The sequence below is a fragment of the Ictidomys tridecemlineatus genome, chromosome 14 (assembly GCF_052094955.1).
Source record: "Ictidomys tridecemlineatus isolate mIctTri1 chromosome 14, mIctTri1.hap1, whole genome shotgun sequence".
NCBI classification, from domain to species: Eukaryota; Metazoa; Chordata; class Mammalia; order Rodentia; family Sciuridae; genus Ictidomys; species Ictidomys tridecemlineatus.
The window spans coordinates 4,839,914-4,857,783 of NC_135490.1; the positions used below are offsets into that span (position 1 = coordinate 4,839,914).

At 46.0% G+C, this 17,870-nt stretch overlaps 1 protein-coding gene across 4 annotated transcripts in view; it reads left to right on the forward strand.

Annotated features, from left to right (window-relative positions):
* Positions 1 to 5,936, forward strand: part of Agpat5 (1-acylglycerol-3-phosphate O-acyltransferase 5) — a 60,223-nt gene extending 54,287 nt beyond the window's left edge. For all 4 annotated transcript variants that reach the window (XM_078030766.1, XM_078030765.1, XM_078030763.1 and 1 more), the window contains 2 exons: positions 1,349 to 1,472; positions 3,416 to 5,936. In XM_078030766.1, the coding sequence (XP_077886892.1) occupies positions 1,349 to 1,472; positions 3,416 to 3,641 (350 nt within the window). In that variant the 3' untranslated portion in view covers positions 3,642 to 5,936. The remainder of the gene's footprint in view (positions 1 to 1,348; positions 1,473 to 3,415) is intronic.
* The last annotated feature ends 11,934 nt before the right edge of the window (positions 5,937 to 17,870 follow it).

Here is a 17,870-nt window from a genome sequence, read left to right on the forward strand (position 1 = left end):
GAAGTAAAGAGCACCCGCAGAGTCCAAGAGAGGGAAGGCTGCTTCAAGGAGAAGCTTGAAGTTCCCCTCAGACTGGGGAATGCTGAGAAGAAAGGCCAGCGTCCTGCTTCACACCTACCAGGGAAACATACTCTTAAATTTCAGAGGATGATTTCCTTGTTCCCTCAGGAACTTCAGTGTGTTGAGAGCTCTCCTTTCCACAGAGCCATCTGCAAGGGGGTCTCTGGGCTAGGAGTAGGGCTGGGGCTTGCAGTAAACACTCACCTCATCCCTGGGCAGCCCAGGCAGAAAAGAGCATCTCCTATATTAGCAAGCCTTCAAAGTAACAGTCACTTACGGGCTTGTAGCCATTTCATAGTAAGAGTCATCTGGTAAAATGTGGCAAGGATCAGGAAATCAAGGATAGCCAGTGGCCAAGATGAGAGGAAAGGCAGCTGCTCCTCCAGATGTGTCCGGGCTGCGGAGCAGTCAGTGACAAGAAGGTGTCTGCCTACAACCAGAAGTGAAGCTCTGAAGGGCTCTTTTCCGCCCAGCTCTTGACCAGGCTGGGAGGTCTAGGTGGTAGTGAACCAGATGGACTCCTCGTCTTTAGGGGAAATGGCAGTAACCATGCATAACAGGTGCTGTGCTGGATGGGGGTTGGTAGTGGAGATGAGTCTGATGGTGAACAGTATCTTGGCATCCCTTCAGAGGGATGAGGTGGACTTTTAGTAAGGGTCCAACTTCCTATGCCTGGGATGCTTAGAGAATTACAAGTTGTTGTATGAAAACAACATATGGTGCTGTTTATTTAATAATGACTTGCATAATTATAGTAGACTTGGAAATTACCACATCACTGCCTCTGGAAACTTGAAACTACCAGTTTATAATCAATACTTTTTTTTGCCTTGTTTTATTTTCTTTCTTTTTTTTTTAAATAGAAATATATGTATATCCATGTTTATGGCAGTACAAATTAGAATAACAAAGTATAGAATACAATGAATGAATAAAAATGTGGTATATATATACAGTGGAATTTCATTCAGTCATAAAGATGAATGAAATCATGTCATTTGCAGTAACCTGAATAGTAAAATATTAAGTGAAATAAGCCAAACCCAGAAAGTCAAGGGTTTTATGTTTTCTCTCATATGTTGAAAGCTAGAAAGAAAGAAGGAAAAAAGTGTTCTCATGAAAAAGTAGGGACACCAGTGTAGCACTGGAAGAGGATCAGGTGTAGGTACTAGGGAATTAAAATTTTTTTTTTGAATTTATATATGACAGCGGAATGTATTACAGTTCACTTTTATATAACCATGAATTCTAAAATAGCAAAAAGTGAAATATTTTTGTTCTTTATTAGAATTTCTCTGCAAAGAATGTCCAACAATTCATATTCACATAGCTCGTATAGACAAGAAAGATGTCCCAGAAGAACAAGAGTATATGAGAAGATGGCTTCATGAGCGTTTTGAGATAAAAGATAAGTGAGTAACAACAATTCAAGAAACTTAAATTTTACTATAGTAAATAACTTGAAACCAATTTAAAGAGTTTTATTATCTCAAGAATACTTTTTATAAACTCAAGTTGTATCTTATTCCCTGCATATCTGTTCATATGTTGCTTTTACAAGTCGGTGTAAAAGAGCTGTCTACCTGTCAATGTTTCCTGAACCATGTGGTAAGATATAAAGTTTAAGGAAAAAGGAGAAGTTTTCCAGTGTAAGATGCTTGAGTCTGCCTCCCCAGGTCATATAAAGATGTGTTCCTTTTGTACAAGGAGCAGCCGCCATCCTGGGGTGCAGAGGGCAGGGTCTCCCATGCTGGTGGGCATGGTACAGGTGTGTGTGTTGGAAGAGGAAGGGGCAGTTGACATTTTTATGGTGAATGTGTCTCTATGTTGTTAGTATGTTGGGGCCTAAGTAGTTTCTGGCCTTGACCATGTTTTTGTCCACGATAATAGCACAGAGTTGAACCTTGCTGAGGGTTACCTGTAAGTGAATTACAGGTATATCTGGATACCTCTCAGGTGAGGCACAGCCCAGGGCCACACTGAGCAGCACTAAAGAGAGAGCCATGCTGCAGCAGGCAACATCACTATCTCTGATTCCATAGGAGAAGTTTTAGGATTTTCTTTTCAAAGGTGAAAGGTGAGTCTTAAATTCAGATGTGATATTTATTGTTACAAGAAAGTATTTTTTCAATTGAACACTTCAGGATATTTACTGCTTGTTTTGCTTTTATAAATCAAAATTTTATACTTTCTGAAGCATATCCTATTTTTTTTAAGATGTATTTTAAACATTTAGACTTTTTTGGGTTTTTTTTCCCATTGGGTCCATTTACTAAGTCCATATTAAAGAGTGTTGTTTGAGGATTTGGGATTGAGCTCAGTAGTAGAGTGCTTGACATGGGTGAGGTTCTGGGTTTAATTCCAACACCACACACACACACACACACACACACACACACACTAGTGTGTTTCTTCTCAGGAGACTTAGTTGTTCTTCTTTTCCTTGAATTATGGTGAAATATCTCATTAGCCCTTCTGGGTTAACCTAAGAAAAATATTAAAAGTATGGCAGGTAGAAAATGAAACTTTGTTAAATTTCTATGTTTCATCAATGTAGTTATACATGATGGAATTTATTAAACTAGTGATTCAGGGCCATTTTGGTTATGGAAGAACTTTAATAAATAATATCTGTGTATTGATAGGTCTTCCTAACAATGTTTAATATCTCATTTATTTTATGGTATAGATACTTATATGTATTTAGGACGAGGCTAGACATTTTAAAACAGTGGTTATGTCTAGTGCAGTTTATAAGGCAATAGAAACATTTTTCCTTTCTGAATTTTTTTTATATTTATTTATTTATTAGTTATTGGCGGACACAACATCTTTGTTTGTATGTGGTGCTGGAGGATCGAACCCGGGCCGTTGGCATGCCAGGCGAGCGCGCTGCCGCTTGAGCCACATCCCCTGCCCCTCCTTTCTGAATTTTTGTTTTGAGATTATCAAATCATGTTCTGCTATTGGAATTATACACATTTTAAGTTGGGAAAATGCTTGTTGTTTTCCTTCTTTTACCTGTGTTTATAGTTCCATGGGAACTAGGGCTTTGCTGGGCCTCTCCATGTGTAGTGTAAGCACTGCTGGTCTTTTTTGGCTATGTAGTATGATAGGGGCTGTGGGAGGAGGGAGAGAAGCTGCAACAAGCCACTCCCTGTGAGTCAGGTCGCTGCAAAACTGAAGATCAAGGTTCAAAGACATCCTTGAGAGATGTTTGAAGTCAGACATGATATACAGTTCATATGAATTATATAGAGTGTGAAAGGCTAGAAATCTCAATCTCCCCTGAATTTCCAAGACCTTCTGAAGTGTCTTAAACTTTCACTTGTATTGTTTTTCATTATGACCATAGGTTGCTCATAGAATTCTTTGATTCACCGGATCCAGAAAGAAGAAATAAATTTCCTGGGAAATGTGTTCATTCCAAACTAAGTCTCAAGAAGACTTTGCCATCACTGTTGATCCTCAGTGGACTGACTGCTGGCATGCTGACCACGGAGGCAGGAAGGAAACTGTATGTGAACACGTGGCTCTACGGGACCCTGCTGGGCTGCCTGTGGGTCACCATCAGAGCATGAGCAGGGGGCACCCCAGCCACAAATGTGCTGCCTTGCCTCTCGCCGTTGTGGCTGCCTAGTACATCAACTTGTTTCCTGAGTTTAGTAGGAAGTGTAAATAAAGCCTTGTTGATTGAACATTGGATAAGATAGAGTTTGTGACTAAAGCCGATAAGCAGATGATCTTGGGCAAACATAATGTGGTTTTTCAACGTTATTGCAGGAGCTGCTGGAAAGGTAAAAGCCAAGTGGAGCTATTCTTTACACCTCCCACGAGCTAACGTCAGCTTCCGAAGATTATTAGCATTGTATAATTTGATGTCGTTTTGTAATTTAGAGGGCTGTATTTTTTAACATTAATTTGCAGCATATTTCACTCTATTTGTTATTTTCAGGTTTTTTTTACAACCTGACAACTCCAAACTCATCACTGTTTAGTATCTTGAAGCTAGCAATATTGGGCTTTTTCTTACTTTGTGCAAGCCCATGAAAGAAATTGAATTTAAGTATGAATATGTTCAAGGAAAAGGGTAAGAAATATTCATGGGGAAAGAAATTCTGTTCAGTGTTTTGTTTTGTTTTTTTTTTGTATTGCGATATTAGCTGATTTTACTTTGTATTTGAAAAATAACATTTCTAATATTTATTGAAATCACTTAATTTGCATACCCTATACTCTGCACAAGAGAATAATGTATCAAATGTCAGAATGAACTTTAAGTTAAATTTGCAACTGATTCATTACAACAGAACTTGAATTTGCCCAGCTTTTGAAGATTTAAGCTACGCTATTAGTACTTCCTAACATCTGTGCCATAAGTGCTTGAAAACAAAATTGTTTCCTGTTATTTTTTATATCAGAGTAATTACTGTGAACCTTTGTCTGGATCTGGAGTCCCCAGGTCTTTGAGGTGGTCGGAGCCCACAAACATCACAACTCCATTGCTAGCATGTGCCTTTGGCCTCTTATCTCTCTGATCTAGCCAACTGTTTGACTCAGAAACCATCTTTCTGCTATCATGGTAGCTGCACTGGGCCCTTCCTTCCTCCCGGACCCCTTCCTTCAGTGGTGCTGCTCCTAGCTTGCACAGTAGACCAGCAGTGAAGAGCGGCCGGCGGGCCTGGCTTGGAGTGGAACTCACGGGGCACTCAGCAAGCTTCCCAGACTTCTGCAGAGGCGTCTTACACTTGTTCAGTGTCGAGAAATTCACCTTCCTCACATCATTCATCAGGACTGAGTAGATTTGGTTCTTTCCATTGGTTTAAATGGAGCTACAAAGTGAGAATAAGAGCTACGTTCCAGGAACCAAGTCACAGCATTCAGTCATGGAAGAAGACCTTTTTAAAGAGTGATCTGCTCTGTTTTTATGTTATAATTTAAATACAACTGCTTTCTGGTGTTTTAAGATAACAATTCTGCTTTCTGTTGGTCAGATTTTGTTGCAAAATCATTTTGTGACCCAGATGAAACACACCAATTGAATTATAAAAAGCAAAATGGAGGGGAAAAAAATTCGAGGGAAATTTTGTATGACTATCTTCCGTTACTTTTCCAAAACTAGAGAATAAGCCATTTCAAACAATACCTTTGAAGAGTAGTGTGGTGTGAATCAATCTCTGTCCATTAGTATGTGTATGTGTACAATGTTCATATGCCTATCTTCCTGCAGAATACGGTCAGCCTGACTATGAGTGGAGGCATGGGTCAGACTCATGAAAAGTGTCCTCATGCTGAATTGACGTTTTCTTTTACATGTAAAGTGAAATTTAGATCAATTCCATGTCTCTGTTAAATACTTTTTTTTTTAAAGTCCTAATTTTAGAGCTTGTTTCTGACAAATCAAAATGAATTTAAGTTGTAGAACTTGGAATATCATGGATATGCTTCTATTTAAATTTTAAGAGAAAATATCATTGGAATTATGTGGATTACAAATGATTTTAACAAGAAAGGTGACTTCATGAGGTCACTTTTGAATATGGTGTTTCTTAGGACTGTATTTAACTTTCTTATCACAAAAGGTCAATAAAACATGGGAGTTGGAGACATTTTTGTATCAAAACATTTGAGAAGTCAGAAACTTAACACATGTTGATGTTGACTTGAATTAACTGTTTTCTAAAATTAAAAGCTATATGCCTACCTGTAAATCGTTTCACATTATCATTTTAAGTTTTTGTTGTATTGTTGATTTACAGCTTACTTATTACTTGGTTTTTCTTTATAAGAATTTCATCATTGTGCATGCTTTTATGTTTTTCAGCAAAGGGTGTGTTTGGATGAAAGTAAAAAATAAAATAAAACCTTTCACTATCTCTAATGTCTTCACTGTTTAACATTTTGCGACCCAAATATCACCAACAGTTTTCTATTACATAAGAGTGACTTAGTGATTGGGCTTGCTTTCTGCATTTATAAAACTACAATATTTTTCTTAGGTACTGAGAAAAGTTTTTAAAAACTAAGTTGAAAAATTAAAAATTGCAAAGGAATATAATAGTTTGTTAAAAACTCATTTATTTTATTACTAAGATGTATGATCAATACTAATCAATACTTGGCAGTGCTGTAATCATTAGGTGATCTCAGCCAAACATGTCGAGTGCTTAGAATTAGCAGGGCTGGTGAGCAGGTGGGCCAGTCTGGCTAATTGTTTTATGTACTAATGGTTTATTTCACATGTTTCAATTCTGTGTTTTTTTTTAATTAATAATAGTACCAATTTTCCTTTATACATATAATACATGGTTCATACTTAAATTGACTATTAATGAAAGTAGAAATAGAAATTTGCCAAAGTAACTCCTACATGTATACCAGACCCACATTTGTGAAGACAGAAATTCTTAATATTTTCTCTGTTCAATTGCAAGTCTATAGTAAAAATGAATGTTAACCTTACTAATACTTATTGTTAAAGTACTATGTATTTATTTCTAATGATACTGGGATTGAACCCAGGGTTGCTTTACCACTGAGCTACATCCCCCGCCCTTTTTACTTTTTATTTTGAGATAGGTTCTCACTAAGTTGCTTAGGACCTCAATAAATTGCTGAGGCTGGCTCAGGCTGCAGTCCTGTTCCTCAGCTTCCTGGGTCGCTGGGATTACTGGCATGTGCCAACACACCCGGCTTGTTTTTGATGTATTTAGATTCAAGATTTTCTTGGCAGATACTCCAGATACCAACTTGTACAAAGTTATATCTTTCTTCAGTGTTAGTTTCTCCCTTTCAGGCCAGTTTTTATTATGAGTAACGCATGCTTTTTAGATTTAAAACTGACCTACGTGAAATGTTACCATCTGGCGTAACTGGTATTATGTACGGATGTAACACCCGTGCATTAGGATGAAGGTCAGTACTTTGGTCAAACCAATATTTGGAATATCCAGATATATTATGTTATATAGGGAAAATACCCATGTTAACTTAAAACTTCTTATTCATCATTATGGACTACTTTCATGTACAATCACTGATTTCAGTTTGGAGTGGTCACGACTCAGACATGACCATCAGGATTTCATTTGACTTCCTGTTCACTTTATGTGTACAGGTAAGTCCATTATGTTAGCAGCTAGAGTCATACAAAAGGTAGCTGTCCTGGGGGTCAGGTGATCACCCGATGTGAGTGTGTAATTTAATAACATCTGGTTACTATCCTGAGCAGAAGTTATTTTGAAGAAAGCCATTCCAAATAGCTCAAGTACTATAATTTATTAAAGGAAACCGGATATTGGAGTAAATTGTCAAATGTTTTTTGATGATGAGATGGGTCAGACTTTGCACCCAAGTTGTTATTGGTTCTTCAATTTTATAAATATTCATATCTTTAAAAAATGAAGTTCCCACTGATATTCTCTGTGTCTGATAGGAAATACATAACTAACTTCATCTTGTTTCCTTAGGGCATTGTCAGAATAAATTCCGACAATGGACTTAACCACATAGAATACTGAGTGACACTCTGCTGTGCTCTCATTCTTCCTGTTGAACAAAGATGTAAGGCAGTGTTTCAACCCAGTTAAGAGCCTTTAAAAGTGTTTGATTTGGACCATGATCTAGATTATAGGCTCTGCTTAAAAAATAAATTCAACAGTGTAGAGTCACAAAAGGAAATGCCTTCAGCTTTTAAGGAAGTCCCCAGGCCTCTCCAGGAGAGGCTGCCCGGAGCCTGGGGCTGCAGACTGGCCTTCCTCAGGGAGCACCGTGGGGCTTCACAGGCCTTTCCCGGAGGGGCATCAAGTCCTCCCTTGGGGGTGGGGGTGCAACCCTGGGGTCACAGTGTGTTCTGGGTAGCCTGAGGGATTACCTGCTGGAGCCTCCCTGGACAAACTGGATGGAATCCTTACCTTCTCCTGCAGGCCAGAGAGGAAGGAGCCTCTGCCTAGGTGAATGAAGGAGGACTCACACAGGGCTCGGCACAGAGGTGAGGGGTCCTTAGATCAGTTTGAAGCCAGAATTAGGCAGCCAATCAGTATTGACTGATAGATGAGTCGGGTCAGATGGAATCAGGGCAAGTTGGAGACTCCTGAGGGATTGAAATGTTAATTCCTCAGAGCCTTCCCCACCCTTATCAAGAACCTGCCCTGCTCCTACCTGTTGCTAAGGTCACCTGTCCCAGGAGTTACCCCTCCCTACAGGGAGCTGTGAAGTTGTAATTAATGTGTCCTGGGACACCATCCTGCCCTTCCCCTTCAGCCCACTGTTTGCCACCTTTGGGCCATCCCACCAAGCATTCCTGGGCCTAGTCACTTGGGCAGAAAGGAGAAAGATAAGGGGGAAAAGGCCGGAGAACAAAGGAAGTCTAGGTCATATAAAAGGCAGAACACTTCCCTTCTTGGGATCAGGATACCAGCTATGGCCCCTTCTCCCTCGCAGGGAGCAGTCTATGTTACCCCTTTTAAAATAAACCTGCTTCATCTGCTTGCCTGGGTGTGCTTCTCTAATGTCTACTTCAACATGTGGGGAGCAGGACGCGTCACCAGTGACCAGTAGGTTATTGTCCATTATGGTCTAATGTATTTTGGAAATTAAACACATGATTGTTAGAATATCACACATTTTCTAGCGTCCAGGACCATGTTTCCATTGGGTTTTATCCATGCCTGGGTTACTTTGTATTTGGGTCAAAGGTCAGTTTTTGGTGATTTTATGAACCATCAACCTCTTGTCCAGGACCCCTTTCATTCTTTATTACCGGCACCCATCCTTTATAGGTTTTTTCCATCTATTACAGGGAATATGGCAGAGAAGATCCTTTCTCCAACCAACTTCACCTCAGCAATTTATCCCTGGCCAGAATGGAAAATACTGGTGAATATTGAGTCATCTGTCTGTACAATGGAAACAGTAAAGAACCTGATTTACCTTGAAGAACTGACATTTTTACATTCTTAAAGAGCACTTTCAAATTAAATATCAATGAAAGATTACTATAATTATAGGAAATCTTTTGTCTCAAGCTTCTAATTAGCAAATATCAGCAGAAGATAAAGCATGTGTCCCCAAATCCTGGAGTACATCTGTGAGATGTAAATATTTTAGGAGTTTTATTATAATTTTGTTATCTGCTTGCTTTGGTTGATCAGGTTTTATCCTCAATAATTTTCACTATGGAATTGTGATAGTTTGGAGGGTGCCACTCCGAGTGATTCGCATCTTCCATCCTGGAGCGGGAGGCTTTGACCAGTAACTACATTTTGTGGTGACCTGGATGACATCCTGGTCCAGGAGCTTGAGGGTATGTCTTCAGGTGTAGGCGTGTCACCGTGGGGTTGAGCTACACTCACCTATTCCTTTGTAATACTACCCCTTTTCACTGTTTGGGATAGAATGTTCCATGGAAACTCTCTGTGTGTCCCCTTCTCTTGTCTGCCTTTGGGTGTGGCCTTCCTAGAGGGCAGTCAACCTGCTGACAGCACATAACATGAAGCTAGACTCAATCCCCGAAACCTTGCCTCCTTGGAATGGCTTCTCAATCCAAGGAGCCATCACAGGACCCTAAAGAAAAAGGTCTCTCTGTCTCTTGTCTGATGATTTCGTGCAGTCCAGTTCCCCTGGAGTGACCCTGAGTGTTTTAGTCATGCTGAAGGTTGATTCAGTAGGAAGTCAGGCAAAATTACAGCACAGCCACAGTGACCTTCAAGTTCTCGGAGGAGTGGTAAGTTATGGTTCTACCCGTGCCCCCAGAAGTCTGCATTCGCTTCCCAAGTACCCACTGAATGTTGGCTCCCTGATAGGCGTAAACCAGGACAGCCATTGCCAGAGGTTCCTATTTGTGGTGCAAAGAAAACCAGGCAAAGTCTCTAGCAAAGCCAAAGGTGTTAGGGAGTCAAAGAAAGCCTTTGGTACCTTCCTGCAGGGACTGGTTGCTGCACCCAGGCTGACTTTGTGGCCTCAGCCACCGCTTATTCAGACTTCTGCAGAGTAGGCACGGTGCACAAGGGACCTGGCCGAGGGTTGCTCTTCCTCTGCTGCCAATTTGCTCTTTGGGGGCCTACTAGCTCAACCCAGATGTGGTGGGGGTGGGGTTGGACACAGCCTCTGGGACCTCTGAGGTATTAGCACAGCAGGGTCCCATTGCCCATGACACTGCAGCTTAAATAGTGGCCTTTTTGTTGTTCAGATGGTCAAACGTGGCTCTTTATAATTCCTCTGTTGACCTCATTTGTGGAGGAGCCACAGGGAGGACTGGCTGGGTGCAGCAGGGTTCCGGAGCCTGGCCGCTGGGCTGGAATCCCTGTTCTGTTGCCTGCCCGCCACCGGAGGACCTGCCTGGGCGAGTGCCCCAGTTCCTGGGCTTTGTTCCCGTGGTTGTAGAAAGGAGGTAATGTGCTGGTACCAACCTCACAGAAGTGTCGTGAGGATGAGATGGTGTGGCCTACATAAAGCCTGTCCTGAGCCACCCTGATGACCCCAGCCATTCTGTGCTGTGACAGTGGCAACCCCAGAAGTCCAGTGGGAAGCTGGGTGCTGAGCTGTCCAAAACTGTGTCAGGGCTGTCCCTTCCACTGCCGATCCTTCACTTAGCTCGTATGTGCCCAGAAGTGGGTTCCACCTTACCCTGGAGCTCAGGATGCTTTGCTTTAGGTTTTTGGTATGGTGGTCTCATGAGCATGTGACACAAAGCAGACCTTGTGAAATCGGCTACATCTCTAAACAATGTGTCCCCCTCTTCTCATGTGCTAATATCGTTATTCTTTTTGTGTTTGGATCTCGTCCCCTCCTCTGTTTCTAGCAGTTGAAATAAATAAAGGGTGTGAGATCAGAACAAATGCCGGGCACGCGTTCCTGATGTCATTGGATGCGCAGTCCTGACTGTGTCTCCCTACTGACCCTATCCCTGCACCCTCTCTTTCTAGGTGGTTTCTGACTTTATTGTGTCACTTTGTTTCTTGGTGTATTTGACAACTGTCAGCTGTGGTCTGCAGGAAGTTGGCACTGGAGCTTGAACTACACGCAGCCTTAAGGCATCGGGTACAGAAAGGCCCTGCTGGGGGCTGGGACATCTGGAGCTGTGGCTAGTTCCGCATGTGACATGTCACTCATCTCTGGACCCCTGAGCTTCTGAGATGTGCAGCTCCCACAGTCTCGTTCCCACAGGTGGTCCCCTGGTGATCCCCTGCCCTGGGCCTCATGCCTGGGGCTGTCTTCTGCCACCCTGCCATCTGTGGCCTTAGCCAGGCCACCTGGTGGTTTCTTCCTGTCCCCATCACTTCCTCTCTGTCTTCACCACCCCCATAGCCCCCTTCCACTAAGTGGGCGAGTGCCACCTACAGCTCCCCCTGCTGCTCTCCAGCATGAGCCACCTCACACCCACCTTAGCCAGCTTTCCAGTCCCCCAGGGCTGTAGAACCCTGGGCAGGGGACAGGTGCTGCCTATGCAAAATGCATGCCAGATTTTGAAAAGTAAGAACAATCAATGTTAAATACTCTATTGATCTTTATATTCAGTAGGTACAATACATTAAAATACATTAAAATTATTTTTACCTATTTTACTTTTTCAAAGTGGTAATTAGAAGAGAATTTAATATTGGTTATGCGCTTGCCATTGTATTTCTGTTGGACAGACACAGCATACAAGATAACTTAGGGGCAGAGACTTTAGTCCCAATTTTTAATTCCCCAAACTGGCAATTCTCAGCACATATTAAACACTTAAACAGCGTTTAATAGATACAGATTTTACAAATGGATACTCAAATCTACAAATAGATAATAAATATGAATTTGGGACAGGACAGTTCACATTTAGCTTAATCAGAGTTATGTCAGATTAAATATCATATAAAGGTTTTTGTATAGTCCACAGTCAGTAGATTATTTTTAAAGTGGCACAATCAAGAAACATTTTAGTAAGTTTCAAAAAGTTACAAAGGTGATTCCATAGTGTGCTATGATTGCTAGTTAAATATATTGCTGTTTTCCCTTGATCTCTTTTCCAGGTATGAGTGGAGTCAGTAAAATCTTCAAGGAATTGAAAACCCTTCTTCTGTACTGTATGTTAGTGAATGTAATTAGTTAATGTTACATGCCACTGGTTCCAAATAGTGATCATTGAAACTGTTGCTCTTGCATGTTTATAATAAGGAACTAAAATCTTGTTAATTCTTTCTTCTCCTTTCATTTTTCTCAAAGGAAATCCCTTGGGATGGATTGCTCTGGCCTCAGAACCACTGAGGGTGGTTGCTGACAGGGTGCAGGGTGCTGGCAGTGAGAGAATGGGGTGCCTGACCTTGTTGCAGCTGGAATTTACAAGGACCTAAGAAAAGACGACTCCCCCAGTTGTCGTTAAAAACACTCTCGAAATCTAGTAAATAATTTGGCCCTTTAGGTTAAGCGTAATACCTACCTAGAAAATACATTTCTAAATGGTTCATTGAAGAGGTAAAATTGTGAACAGAGGGAAGAACCAAGAACCAATCCAAGTCAGCAGGAGGCTGCACCAAGCTCTCACCAAGGTGAGCTGGTGGGTGCCGAGAGACAGAAGGATGACCAGGTGTCTGCCAGTGTGAACAGCTATAACCAAATACTGACTTTATTGTAAGGAGTCTTTAATTTACACACACACACACACACACACACACACACACACACACACACACACAGTATATACTCCAGTTTCATAGACATGAAATTGCATGATGCATGTGTTCTATAGCACAGGGTCTGCTGAATCGCCTCTCTCCATATTTAATGTGGAGGGCAGCCATCAGGCCACCCTTCCTTAAAAGGCCCTCCATGAATTAGTGGGCGCTGACCTCCCCCTCCACCCAGCGGCCCAGCAAGGTCTCAACCAGCCTCCTGAAGCCTCAGTTAATTTGAAGACTGCTGACTTTGATCATATTGGCACATTCTGTATGGTCCTTGGTATCAGTTTATGCCTAGTTACCATCTCTCTTAACAGAAATTTGTTCTTATAAAAACATCCTCTGAACTGGATGCAGCTCAGTGGTGGAGCACTTGCTTAGTGTGAGCAATCCTAGCACCACCAAAGAAAAGAGCGAGCTGTTACGCTAACAGGCATGCTCATGCCAGGTGTGGCCGTCTCTGATGGACTAGGCAGTTCTGACCTTGGATCAATCGTTTTTTTCAGTTGATAAAGTTCTTAAAGGCTCAGCCATACCCAAAGTCAAGTAAGCGCTCCGGGATTCAGAATCCTGTCATTTATTGAGGTAGCATACACGTTTTCACAATGACTGAAGTAGATGAGTCCCCAAACATCTGACGATGAATGTTTATTACTTCTGAAATCTCATCCTCTGAAAGTGCCACCTGCCACTGCTCCCGAGAGCCGGCGGTGCTGGGGCGGGAGGCCTGGCTCCCCGTCTTCTCAGGTGGGGACAGGGTGGAGTGTTGAAAAAACAGGGAGTGTTGTAGAAACACAGGGAGGCTGTGCCAGTGGACAGATGCCAGGTCCTCCCATGTCATGGGAAAGCCAGGTGTGCCTTCTTATCACCAGCTTCATGACCCGAAGGCAGCCCTGCCCACGGCTGAGGGTCTCAGGATATGGGAGTTGGGGGTGCAGTGCGTGAGCCTGTGGAGCTGCTTTGCAGAGAGGCTGGGGTGGAACTGAGCTGTTTGACACACCAGCAAACGACCAGCTAGGTGGAGGTCGGTGGAACAGGTGACAAGTGGGTGGTCAGCAGTGGCCTGCCTGCCCCGAGAGGCGAGGAGGTGAGGGGTACTTCCTTCTCCCAAGATGGCTCCTAGGAGCCCCTGCCTGCAGCACAGGAGAGGTGAGTGTGGGCTTCTAGGAAAGGCAATGGCTGATGTGGGGGCATTGAAGGAAACAGAGACGCACCCCTCCAGCCTTGGGAGAGAAAGCAGACCTGCCTAGACCTTCCTTGGGTTTCCCTCTTGAGGCCTGGGGGCTGGAGGTGCTTGGTGTCAGGGGCAGGGTTGGGCACTTGGGGCTCCCACCCAGGGAGGCTGGGCCATCAGCCCTGCCCTCCTCAGGCCTCTGGGCAGCTTGGCCACAGGGCTGCGCGGCCTCCCTCTGCTCCCTCTGCTCTGGAGAGGCAGCTCACTCCATGGGTCAGGAGGGGACTGAGGCCTCGATGCCCATCTGACCCTGGAGCCCACGCTTCCCCTGCTGCTGCTGTGGCCCAGGACTCTTGAGGTCACGTCCAGTGCAGCGCCAGCTCCGACGGCTCAGTTCCAAGAGCCGCCGAGAGGCCTGCAGATAAGGAAGCTGCTGGTGTTTACTCCAGAGACAACACTCAAGAGAAGAAAGCCCTGGTCACTGGGGTCCAAGACCACCTCGGGCTTTCCCAAGACGCCACGTGGCTGGTGGACAGTCCACCTTGGAGGTAAGGGGGGGTCCCTGGGGAGCCGGAAAAGGAGAGTGAGCTGGAAGCCTGTGAGTTAGCCCCTGGGCCAGTGGTGCTCTGCCACCCCCTGGTGGCCATTCAAGGAGGGACTTCCACAGCCTCTGCCTCCACCTGCCGTCCAGGGCCCCACCAGAGCGCCCTGAGCAGCCTGTGCACACCTAAGCCCCTGGGCTCCACTGGACCAAGCCACGTCAGCAGGAGACTGCTCCAAGGCCAGCCAGGGGTTCCACGTCAGCGTCCTCATCTCTACGGGGGGAAACTGAGGTTCAGAGAATCAGAACGTGTGTCTCCCCACATGTGGGGTGACTGCTAAGGGCCCTTCTCCAGCCACAGAGCTCTCCTCCTCCACCCCACCCGGCTGGCGAGGCTTGGTGCCCACGCTTGGAGGTCAGAGGCGAGAGGTCAAATGCCAGGCTTTGAGAGCTGGCAGGGACTCTCCGGGAGGGCTGTGCCATCAGGGTGCAGGGACACTGGTCAACACAGTGCATGTGTGCCTCACAGGGGTGGGCCACAGAAGCCCCCTCCCATCCTGATTCCCTTCTTCAGTTTCTTTTTCCTCTCAAGGGTGTTCAGAGAAAGCAGAGTGACCTGGGACCATGGTGCTGAATTCTCCACCCCCAGCTCCCAGCCTCTCCTTGATTCTCATGAGGGACGAGGAATTGGCAGGTGCTGGGCATCTCCCTGAATAACAGGGGAACAGTGCTTCCGAGTTTGTCCTGCAGCCGCTGGGGCCTGAGTACAGGGCACAATTAGTCCTGCAGGCTGGGATGGGGAGCAGCCTCCTGCCTCCCCAGAGCCAGGCCCAGGCCCTGGCACTGTCTCTGCCCCACTCAGTGGGAGCATCAGTTCAGCCTTCAGCTCACAGGCCCGCTGTGTGACCAGCCCAGGAAATGACCAGAGACCTCCAGAGTCGCACTGGGGGTTACGGATTCAGGTTTCTGGGGAGGAATGGGCTGTTGGGGGAAGAGGGCAGTTCCCAGTCTAGCCTTGAGCAGTTCCCAGTCCAGCCTTGAGCTAGGCCGGTGCCCGTGAGCTGCGTCACCTCCTGACTGTGCAAAGAAGGCGTCGTCCTTCCCACCCTACAGACAAGAAAACCATGTCTCAGGCAGGTGAAGACGTGTCCAGGGACCTCTGAGCGGGAGAAGAGCCACAGCGTGGGCCTAGGTATTTCTCAACTGGCGGCAGCGGGTGGGCAGGGGCTTGAGGTAGGAGGAGGTGCTGTGGGAGGCGGTGAGAATCCAGGCAGGGTGCGAAGGCCGCCTGGAGAACGGGGACAGAAAGCAGAGGGAAGTGGCTCAGGGCCTGGCCTTCCCCTGCTGCGGGTGCCATGCTTGGTGGACATCGTCCCATCGTCCTATCAGTCCTTATGAGACCTGAGGGGTAGAAATCTGTCCTAGTTGGCAGCCGAGGGACACGAAACTCACAGATTGAACAATTCATCCAAAGTCACCGAGAGAAGAAGGGGCCAAGCCAGGTGCAAACCGACCTGCTGATGCCCACCATGCAGCTTCCAGGCCAGGCACTGACAGCCACCGCTGGGTGGGACTGGCCCTGACCTCGGCTCCTCCTGGCAAGGGCGTCACTGCACTGGGCCTGTGGCCCTCACCATCGGCAAGCAGGTAGTTGATACCACCGTCCTGACCCGATGCCGTCCCACGTGTGGGAGGCACCGCTCCCTGGTGCCGCGCAGCGGGGCCTGGACACGAACCATCTGCGGCAGGTGGAGAAGCAGGGATGCCCCCCCATCACGGCAAGGCTGCGGCAGGACCCAGGGCAGCCCTGACAAAGGGCCTGTCTCCTCCATGCCACACGTGGCTCTCCTCCTCCTTGATCACCAAGAATCTTCCTCCAGGGGCAAGTGAGGGGACAAGCATGAGAGCCTCGTCACCTCACGGAAAGGCCCAGTCGTAGGGATCACATGATCTCAGCGTTTCTCAGCGGAGCTTTCCTTCTACTGGGAGAACCCGCTGGGGCAGGCCCCAGGACACAGGGAGACCTGGCTCTGCCTTGTCTGCAGGGTGACTTCAGGACCGGGGAACGGCAAGGAGATCCTGATTGGGGGTAGCAGGGGGCCTGGCTTGTTGGAGGAATGAAGCAGGGGAGAAGATCTGAGAGCGGCTGCAGGGGGTGCCAAGCCTTGCCCCAGAGGGGAGGTTTGCAGAAGCCCAGGGCTCTGGCCCCACCTAACACTGAAACTCTGTTCCCGTCCTGGATCAGCGCAGCCTTTCATTGATCTTCCTGCCCTCAAAATGTCTGTCAACAAGGTCACCCTCTTTCCCAGGCCTGAAGCTGGGAGAGCCGAAACGAACCTGCCACACCTGTTGTCCGGGTGCTCGTACTTGGTTTTGAAATCGTGGAGATTAAGGGATGAGCTGCATCTCCCCAGGTTTATCTATTTTTTAATTTTAGTTATGAATTTTTCTGGTGCTGGGAATTGAACCCAGAGCAGGCTGAGCAAGCACCCTCCCCCTGAGCCCCACCCTCCACCCTTCCCCCAAATGCCTCAACTTGAGTGTCTCAAAATGTGACCACACAGAGACGAGGGTTTGTAGAGGAGATCAGGTGAAATTAGGGCCTTAGGGTGGCCCAGTCCAGCAGCCTGGGGTCCTTGTGAGAAGAAGGACTCCGGACTCAGACATGCACAGAGATGTCCATTTGAGGCACAAGCAGGTGGACACCCACAAGCCAAGGAGAGGGGCTCAGGAGGAAGCAGCCCGGCTGACCCCTTGATCCAGACTCCACCCCCAGAACCTCGGGAAACAGATTTCTGTTGTCTGAGCCCTGGTTTGTGCCTGTGGGCAGCTGAAGAAACCCCACACTGGGTGTGAGGACTTCCATCGCAGTGCAGGGCTGTCCCCACTGCCTGTCCTGCCGCTGGGCCCTGCTGGGCCCTGGTGAGAGCCCTCGTGTTTCTGCCCTCTGTGCCCCCTCCATGCCTGGGTTTAGGCCCAGCTCAGGATCCCTTTCCACGTGGCCAACTATAGACTGAGCCTGTGGCAGGCAGACTTGAAGGGAGGCAGCCTGGACCCTTTTAATTCTCTTGCCCCTCAGCACTGCCAGAATCTATATGCGTCTCTCCCCTGACATTCTAAATGCAGTTCAGTATTCGTCTGTCTGTCTAGAGAAACCCTAAAATCTATTCCAGCAGACAGTCACTCTGCAGATTCGGCTGACCTCAGAGGATGCCGAGAAGGGCTGAGTTAAGTGCTACCTTGAATGATTGATTTATTGGGTACATTTGTCTGACGATTAAGAAAGATGATGCTACCTAAACTCTTGGGCAGCATCCCTTTAACTGTAATGCACCTCCCCTTGGCAAAATCCTACTCATCTCTCAAAACCCACCTCTAGGGTAGTCTCTTCTGAAGGTTTCCTTGTCCCTAGAGCTGGTTGAACAGTCCCTTCCTTAAA